At 37.8% G+C, this 9,260-nt stretch overlaps 2 protein-coding genes across 8 annotated transcripts; one reads left to right on the forward strand and one right to left on the reverse strand.

Moving 5' to 3' along the window:
- Positions 1-59: 59 nt before the first annotated feature.
- Positions 60-5,593, reverse strand: LOC111320800 (uncharacterized). 5 transcript variants are annotated; one of them, XM_088735032.1, is made up of 4 exons: positions 5,449-5,593; positions 1,706-1,813; positions 682-1,044; positions 60-228 (listed from the first exon to the last, which is right to left on the reverse strand). In XM_088735032.1, exons 2-4 carry the CDS (start codon positions 1,809-1,811, stop codon positions 149-151), a joined length of 549 nt encoding a protein of 182 aa, XP_088591158.1. In that variant the 5' UTR covers positions 1,812-1,813; positions 5,449-5,593; the 3' UTR covers positions 60-148. The 5 variants fall into 5 exon arrangements, with proteins under 5 accessions (XP_088591158.1, XP_088591159.1, XP_022779234.1 ...); XM_088735033.1 differs by lacking the exon at positions 5,449-5,593 and adding an exon at positions 3,842-3,860; XM_022923499.2 differs by lacking the exon at positions 5,449-5,593 and adding an exon at positions 1,900-2,177 and having other exon boundaries at positions 1,706-1,771.
- LOC111320801 (uncharacterized) lies at positions 3,471-8,766 on the forward strand. 3 transcript variants are annotated; one of them, XM_022923501.2, is made up of 4 exons: positions 3,471-3,617; positions 4,805-5,018; positions 5,251-5,381; positions 7,597-8,766. In XM_022923501.2, the coding sequence occupies exons 2-4, from the start codon at positions 4,883-4,885 to the stop codon at positions 7,795-7,797; spliced, it is 468 nt and encodes a 155-aa protein (XP_022779236.1). In that variant the 5' UTR covers positions 3,471-3,617; positions 4,805-4,882; the 3' UTR covers positions 7,798-8,766. The 3 variants fall into 3 exon arrangements, with proteins under 3 accessions (XP_022779236.1, XP_022779235.1, XP_088591164.1); XM_022923500.2 differs by lacking the exon at positions 3,471-3,617 and adding an exon at positions 4,135-4,348; XM_088735038.1 differs by lacking the exon at positions 3,471-3,617 and having other exon boundaries at positions 4,809-5,016.
- The last annotated feature ends 494 nt before the right edge of the window (positions 8,767-9,260 follow it).

A 9,260-nucleotide genomic window follows, 5' to 3' on the forward strand; every position in this document is an offset into this window, starting at 1 on the left:
TTCGTCTGCCAAGAAAATTCTTTGAAAAGGAACGTAATAATAGATTAAAAAGACAAATATCTTGAGGAAAAAAAGCATTTATTCATGAGGAGATTTCCATTATGAGTTTTACAATGAAAGTTTGATTACGCGGTGAAAAGATTGCATTTCATTTCAAATTTCGCTTGATTTTACTCGAAATGTTTTTCCGGCGATGAAGAATATCAAGCATCTGCCCTTCTCGTTCACCTGTTGATGGCACAAAACATATGATAACAATAAAAACTTGTATGAATTTTCCCTCCTTTTGTCTAAAAGGGTCGACTAAAGCTCAAGAGAAAATGGGCATAGAGCTGGGCTGCGTTGAGTTGGTGCCTGGTGCCACTCGGGGGGTGTCAAGGGGCTATTAAAAAAACACGAAAATCATGATAGTTCTGATCAAATTCCAGTTTTTACCTTTTCTCTTTTTTGGAAAAGTTTTGTCTTTATATCTCATTTATATTTATTATCTTTTACGTGTCATTCTACTCAAGTTTTAAAATATGAATTTATTCTTGCTAAAAATTGCAGCCGACAAATTTTTTTGTGGGAAGGTATACAGGATGTGTCAGAGCTGAAAATGACGAATAGATAGACGATCTGTAAAAGAGTGAAATGTAGAGGAAACGCACATGATGGATGAGTAAACAATAAGTTACCTACCACTAGTGACGGCGACTTTCAGCTGTTTGTAGGTGCATCCCAGTTCGTTGACTGCCTGGCAGAAGTACTTTCCTTTGTCTCCGGGTTTCACATTCACGAGCGACAAAGAGCACGTTTTGACTATACGAGGCTTTTTGTCACAGTTGAACTCGCGAATGAAGGAATAGTTTACGAACAACTTGATAAGATTAGGCTCCAAATAGGAGCGGAGATATGGTGGAAATCCCAATGGCATTTTCGCAGTGCATACTAATGTTACATTCGAACCGGGCAGCACGGAGACTGCTTTGTCAATGCCCATCATATCAGGTGTATGAGGCAATTTTTCAGGCGTTGTTGCATAAAAGTCCACGGATGGTGAACCTACAACGCAACATTGAGAACGTTTTAAAACATGGTTGATATATTGAATTTGGAGAAGATATTGTAAAGATATTTTACAGTGAGCACTTAAATCCCCAAAATGTCTCACTTTGTGCTTTCAGCTGTAGCAAAAGTTTAGTAGTTGATATGCTATAAAATGTTTCGAAGAGTTGGTTAGGCAATCCATATGCTTCAAGTACTGTAACCTGTGCTACTTTTGATTCTGTTTTGTTAATGTTATGCAGAGCTTTCTCAACTGGTGAACTTCCAATCTGAATTTTCCTCAACCGTAATCAATTGTACTTGTACTTTTTACAACGTGTAGCACACCCAGCTTGTTCTGGCAGCAATTTAGGTTCCTTTATCTGGTTCTGGTTCTGACCAGAAGGAGACGGTACGACATTGATAAAGAAAGGGCTTTACAAAGAAACAACAGAATTAAGAATGACGTTCACGTAATCTTGAAAAAAGATGAGCTCAAATCAATGGCTTTGTAGCCTTTTTGTCTATTCTTTTCCTTTTTCTGCCTCATGGCATGGCATGTTGGATTAGTAAGAGCATATGTCCTATTTGTCAAGTATATGTCAACACTTAAAAGGAATTACCGGTTATTAAAACTGCAAATTTCAAAGGGAAATAGAGGGGGACAGTTTTTTCTTACCTCCATATGCCTCCGTTCCACAACTCTGGCACCAGGCAGGCCTACCAAAGGATGCAATAATAGCAACTGCAACAACGACGGAGTACGATTTATAAGCAACCTTCATATCTGAATCGAGTAAAGGAATGGAAAACACATGAACCACAAATTTAGGTTGGATCGATTTGGTGTACTTTTCAACCGTACAGGCACACCTTTTATAGGATGCATCCCCATATTAGTTCAGTTCTTGATGATGATTTAATTTCTCAATAACCCGGAAGTGAAATATCGCCTGCGTGCTTAAATTTGTGACGTACGTTTCTTTCCAAAAACATTTATTACTCGAACGCACAACAAACGACTTAGGGAAAGTTCAACTTGGCTTTGAAGGTTAAACGATGTAGTCTCTCTCATAATTATAAGTTCTGGCATATAGATGAGCGAGGAATGACAAAATGAAGCCCATGCACAACCACTTGTTCCGACGTATACTAGAACTAAAGTTCGAAGAGCATATTAAATAGAAAATTTGTCATTAAAGATGATTAGTTTCCAAGCTAAAAAACAGTTTGCACGTGACAAATCTTTCCTTTAACGCACTTTTTCAAAAATTAAACAAAGTGATGTCTTTCGTTTTCTATGTCAATCAACATAATTGTGATGCATTTGCAATTAATCACAATGACGAGGCCGTGATTGGAGGCTTTCAGGTAAAAACTGAAATTCTGCTCTTATAACTGGATCCATCAATCGCGTTCTATTTGGGTTCAAAGACATGAATTCAAAGCTCTGAAGACCTAGTTGTCATATGATAACATATCTTTTAAATGAGTTTGGTCGGGCCGGACGGAAAGGTATTTGGGTCGCGGGAATGATAGTCGTAGTCGATACGTGCACATCTACAAAGGATACACAACCTTCGCTGCATAAGGCAAACAAGAAAAATGAGTAAATCAAGGGAGGGAGAGAAGCGCGGGAGTTGTGTGGCAGGCACACCATTGAGTACGTTGTTCGCTATGTAATTACCACGTCAACACAAGTCCTAGTTTCTGCAAATTACATACTAAGAAGGAAGCTTCTACGATGAAAACCATTTGTTTATTTCTTCGAGTCAATTAAAAAAACTCACAATTGATTGGAAAGCACGACGTTCTTTCTTTTCCGTTTGAAGTCCACCTATAGATTTAAGGTTCTCGTAAAATGCAAGTGATCGCTGCGAGTGCAGGGCCGGAGGGCTTTTCAGGACTGACCCAAGGCAAACCCATCTAGCCATACTCGTCAGCTTTCATGATGATGATGATTTTCCATTAGACTGCGTGGGCCGCACACGTTACTGATTTGATAAACGATATAACTATCTTCCTTAGGAAGTTACGTTGAGCACAATTGTTTAGTTTGTATGCGGCCTTTAGATAGGCTCCTGACGCTCATTCCAAGACTTCGAATTTTTCTAGTTTTTAAGTTAACCGACAGCATACTGCGATAGAAAACTGCTTTTTTTAAGGCAATTCGATCATACTAAATCTTCTTTTTTCTCAAACGCACATTCTCAGCGACATGCTTTATACATGTATAATTGTTTGTATGTGCGATTTATACCAGGCGTGTTTCTTTTGTATATTAAGTTCTTTTTCGGAAAGACTAGTGTACTAGCAGTTTTTTGTGTTCTGTGTACTTTGCAACAAAATCGTACAATTCAAGTTGTTAAGTGTGGTTTATTTTGTTAATTAACTGCGCGCCTTTGTTTTGCTTTTTTCCATATTTGCATGACAAGCACCTTTCAGTTTCGATGAAATCGAGGTTTCAAGTACACTAGTTCGCATTACGTTCGAAAATCAATATCCTGTGACTTTTATGCGAAGCGAAAGTTCTGAGAAACTGACAAACTGGATATTTGCATCCGATTCGGTGAAAGAAGTCCACCATCACGGTATGCACAGCTTAGTTTCATATGTTAACAATACATTGTACGTGTAGTAAAATCATTGATGACGATTTACGTACATGTGAAAGCGCCATTATATGTCACACCTAGTTTCGAAACTTTAATGATAAAATAGCTGCAAATAGGTATGAGAGGAGGGGTCACTCGTTCAATTGTTTTAGAGCAAGGCAAAAGAATAAGAAAGGTGATGAAAAACCTTCACGAAATACCTGTATTCTCTTGTGAATGATGATGGTAGGAAACTGAAATTATTGTCCTGAATCACGTCCGATCCAAGGTTCACCTTGATTGTATAAATATCGATGACTAGTATGAATATCATATTTATTCTTATCAATTACACACTCTATGAACCGATTACCAAATTGTGTCAGATCGAACGTACAAACTAATCATTAGATTGAAAAAAGCTACCATTTAACCGTTCTTAAACGTGACGACAAAAAGCTTAATAAAAAAAACAAGTATTGCAAATCCGTGATATCGCTATTTGTACAAAATGGAAGTCTTTCGAGCTGAGTTGCGACCCGGATGTAATTAAACTGAAACGTCGCGGACATTTTTTAAGAGCAAAAATGTAAAATGTCTTGTCAAAATGAATGCATTTTGTCCATTAAATCTTCCGGTCCATTTTGTATAAAAGCCTAAGATAAGATAAAGGGGCTTTCATTTCAAATTTCGTGCCAGCAAGAACAAGTGTTCCCGCCATCCTGAAGGTATTTATAGATTCCTTGCTCTACATATAAATTAACGGTGGAAATTATATTTTTTTGTCATATTGTCAATGTTCATTGATTAATTAGCGTTCTTAAATAAAACATGTTCAGTTACACAATGAAATAGCGTAAGGAAAACTACAGGTATACTCCCTAACCTTTTCAATTTTACTGTGTTATAAACGAAACAATTATTCAAGAACAATCCTGTAAAGGTCATGACCTAAGCATAATTTTTACTTGATGTTAACTGGTGTAAATTTCTCGGGCAAAGAGTTATTTAGTAGTTTGGTTTTCAGCCATTGTTTAGGAGAAGGATCTTAAGAATTTGGCAGCGAACTAGATTGACTCCTCTCCACTAACAAGTGACGGAAAACATTCCAATCTACTTGATTTCCTCGTATCCGATGGCGTCAACTTTCGGTCAATTAAGGTTTCATTGACTTTTGTTTTCAGCTTTCTTTCTGGAGGACAATCTTTATCTCTTTCAAAGAGTTGACAGCGAATTAGACTAAGTCTTAAGCCTCAAGAGAGATGACGGAAAACGCGAATGATGCCTCGACATTTCGTGCTTGGTCTCTGAGTCGACAAAAATGTATCGTCGTAACAGACGATGGTGGAAAGAAGGCTCCTAAATGTACAGGAACAGGAGATGATTCAGAAAAAAAAAGTAGGTGTAACTGTACGTTCCTTAATTTTGTATCGGTTTAAATTAGTTGCGAATAAATAGACTTTATATAACAATGAAGACGGTCCGACCCCCTGACAGCCTTGCGGTGATGATCACCCGCCAACCCATAATATACACGGCGGCGGCCAGACCAAACAAACCGTTCGCACTAAATTATCTCATAGATAACGAAATTCAAGTTTAGAAGTGCATGCATCTTATTTTGTTTCAGGTCAATTTACAATGGTACTCAACACCGCGAACCCAATTTTCGACGAAAACTCCGTCCACTTGGTGTTCACTGAAGGCGATCAGAAGTACACTTTGGTTCCCGACTTAGAAAGTGACACAATTGTATCCGCGGTCAGTATAAACACCAGTAGTTTTAAAAGAAACTGCAGTAAAATTAACAAATCTTTATCTTACTTACACTATATTGAAAATGAACTTTTGTGTGAGGGCTGTAGAAATTCAAACTACTGGTTACAGCAAGGGCTTCAATTTCACCCACGAAGATACCTCAAGTCTCGATGTATTGTACTGTGTATTGTGTACATTGAGTATTGAGCACAGATCCGATACATGTAAAAATAAACTTAGTGTGTTTATGAAAATAAGATTATTTTCGAGCTCGGTACATTTACATGGAGTTTCGAAACTTCGTAATTATCTGGATGATTCGAAAGTCTTGTGTCATCCTTTATCGTTCTACATGTTTCGTAACTTTGTACAGAAGCCTTTCTTGAAAAACAAAACAAAAGTAGAAAATACAATTTTTACTATAAATGACCAAGTTGAGCGGAGAAATTGTATTGAAATTTTACGTCAAATTAACTAAACAACCTTCTCCACTAAAGGGAAACCTCCATTCAAACTAGATAGAACGTTGATAGGGAATCTTTTTGTCGGCTTTTCTTATAAATATTCAAGGTGTTAAAAGCGTCTCCACGAGAAAACCGGGCAGGGGGCGATAAACCTCAAATCACCGATTTGGCTCAAACTTGGCACAAATGTTTAGTATCATGAGTTAACAAATGTGTGAAAATAATAGGTGAAATTATTTCATTCCCTGGGAGTTATAGGGTCCCCTTGGGAAAACCCCCATTTCCTGAATTTTTTGCAAAATTAATTAGCTAACTTTACATTGCCGCTGTGACAAACTGAAAATCCATCTGCAAATTCAATCAACTGGGTTGTATTTCATATCTATCAGAATTCTAGAAAATTGATTTGTTTTAACTTTTTCATTTCATTTCTTCCCTTACTTCTTGCTTGACTAAAGACGACTTTTTCTGGTTTTGAAAAAGCCCAAAAATAAGGGTATTTTAAGGCCCAATATCTCCGATGAGCAACCCCTTCTGATCATTATTCCTATATGGGCAGTACAAGCCATCACTGGACTTCCAAAATCAGTAATAAAAGTTTTGGGCAATTTATTTCATAGCCCATGCTGACGTGAAATTTACATCTACCTTCCGCTTTTAAGTCTACATCATCAAAATTCTGTACACCATATCTTTGTTTTATTAACTTAAAATGAGTTGAAATGTACAAGAAATTTCCCAGAGAGTATCGTTTAAACATGAACGAGGAGAAAATATTTGAACAGCGCGAGTTGAGCCATTTTTGAGAACTTTTTTCGCAGCCATAATTGGATTATTCTCGAGGAAACGCAGCAGTTGATGATGAACATCAAGGGCGCATGTAGGCGAACTTTCTGACAAAAGAAATCTAGGAAGAAACTTGATAGTACATACATGTCTCTTAGTGCCTCAGTTGCAACTTTTGGCTTGATATCATTTGTTTGATAAGTTATGTCAACAATGTACCAGATTCGATTTGCTTCTTTGAGCATTCATTCTTGTAAATTTCAACTTATTTTAAGTTAATAAAACAAAGATATGGTGTACAGAATTTTGATGATGTAGACTTAAAAGCGGGAGGTAGATGTAAATTTCACGTCAGCACGGGCTATGAAATAAATTGCCCAAAACTTTTATTACTGATTTTGGAAGTCCAGTGATGGCTTTCACTGCCCATATAGGAATAATGATCAGAAGGGGTTGCTCATCGGAGATATTGGGCCTTAAAATACCCTAATTTTTGGACTTTGTCAAAACCAGAAAAAGTCGTCTTTACTCAAGCGAAAGGTAAGGGAAGAAATGAAATGAAAAAGTTAAAAAAATTCAATTTTCGAGAAGTCTGATAGATATGAAATACAACCCAGTTGATTGAATTTGTAGATGGATTTTCAGTTTGTCACAGCGGCAATGTAAAGTTAGCTAATTAATTATGCAAAAACTGCAGGAAATTGGGGTTTTCCCAGGGGGACCCTATAACTCCCAGGGAATTAAATATTTTGGCCTATTACTTTCGCATATGTGTTAACTCATGATACTCAGAAGCATTTGTGCCAAGTATTTGCCAAATCGGTGATTTGAGGTTTATCGCCCCTGCCCGGTTCTGCCCGGTTTTCTCAGTCGTGGTCACGCTCTTAATTTCAGCCTCAAAAGCCACTGTAAACAATTTCACATGTTTCTATAAAACAATCACAACTTCTTTTTTTACCTTCACATAGAACTATGAAGAATCTTCAAAACATATTGGAGCCTTCGTTAAAGATTCCTTTGGGCAAGGACCTACTTATGCTCTTAGGGTTGCACGGAGTCAGAAGTGCATTGCTGCGAACAAAGATGGCTTCCTGTCGCTGAGACCATTTGATCGGGTTTATCCTCATCCGGACACAATTTTTTTTCTATCTAAAGTTTCCGCAGAGTAAGCAATGGTCAGGTCAATATTTAGTTGGTGCCATCCTCTGATGAGACAATAAGGATGCTTTGGAGCTTTCCATATTTTTGGCGCAAAAAAGGATGGCATTCAAATAAATGATAAGGCATTTGTTGTATTGTTAATAGAAACCATTAGAACATAGCTAGCAGAGCCGCGAAAACAAATTCAGTATACGTAAGCGTGATCAAAATCTCGATAGTGCACGCTGATAACATGGGTAAATCACTTCGCCAGAATTTTTTTTTTTCGCGCGAGCGACCATTGTTAGCGCGGGGAAAAATAATATATTTCGCGACAATAATGGATACAAACACAGACTCGGCCTACTAGTCCCAAATCGAAGACAGTTTTTCGACTTTTTCCTTGGGCTAAAGTTCTTAAATGAGGCAGAAAAAGAGAAAAACAACGAAAAAGGAGACTCGGCTTCAGCGCCGTCACGATTCGCTTCAATTGATATTGATGTCCGTTTTTTGCGTCGGATTTGATGCACAATTCCACCGGCTATGTTCTAAAACAATTGATTCATGCTTTTAGCTGTGCACTATCGAGTTATGGATCACGCGGGAAGTTTGGAGAGCACTCAAGAGGCTAGAGTTGCCCTCGGCTATTGCCTCGGGCAACTCTTGTGCTTCTTTCGTGCTCTCCAAACTTCCTCGCGCGTGCTCCATAACTCGATAGTGCACGCTAAAGCATGAACCAATTGTTAATTACTCTCTGTGTGTCCTCTATGAGGCAGCATAAGTAACTGTTTATAACAGAAAATAAAAGACCAAGTCAAAATTTCTAAATGGATGTTAATGGTAACTGTATTTATTGGACTGGATTCAGTATCGTCTGACAGCGAAGACAACGAGTGTAACTTAACAGACCTTTTAAGCTATGTTGGGCTTCATCCAAATCAACAACACTTTCTTGTTTCGCAGTATAAAATAAAATTGAGTGATATGTCGTTTTCCCAGTGAGTGGTTTGAACCCACAGTTAGTAGCCACATTTGGTCGTGTTGTCTGATCATCTGGGTGATAATAGGTCATACAAAGGACTGTTGTCGGTAGTATTGGTAGGTAATGAAGTTTCGACAGCCGTTGCCATCGCGCAGAATGCTTATTGTTCTTGAGACATTTACTTGTAGTATTTTGAAAGTTAAAATGGTTTCTGTTTCAGAAAAGCTCCATCTTACAATTCCCGCTCTTGGGTTTTTTGGAAGCCGATTTGAATTTGTAAAAGATCGTTTTTGAAAGCGGCCTTCATACCTCGTTTTTTCGTCATTTTCAAAGGTTCAAGAATAGTCCTTACACTTTCTCAAACTTCCTATTTTTAAGCATAAATTAAAGATAAACCCTTCCTCTTCTAAAACCTGCTCTTGGGATTCTCACTCGTTGCTTTTGGTTATTGGGAAAGCGAGTTTTATCAACGCTGCTGCGCTAGTTTCGGCCCTTTCTTCTCTTATCCTG

Source organism: Stylophora pistillata, chromosome 10 (genome assembly GCF_964205215.1).
Source record: "Stylophora pistillata chromosome 10, jaStyPist1.2, whole genome shotgun sequence".
Taxonomy (NCBI): Eukaryota; Metazoa; Cnidaria; class Anthozoa; order Scleractinia; family Pocilloporidae; genus Stylophora; species Stylophora pistillata.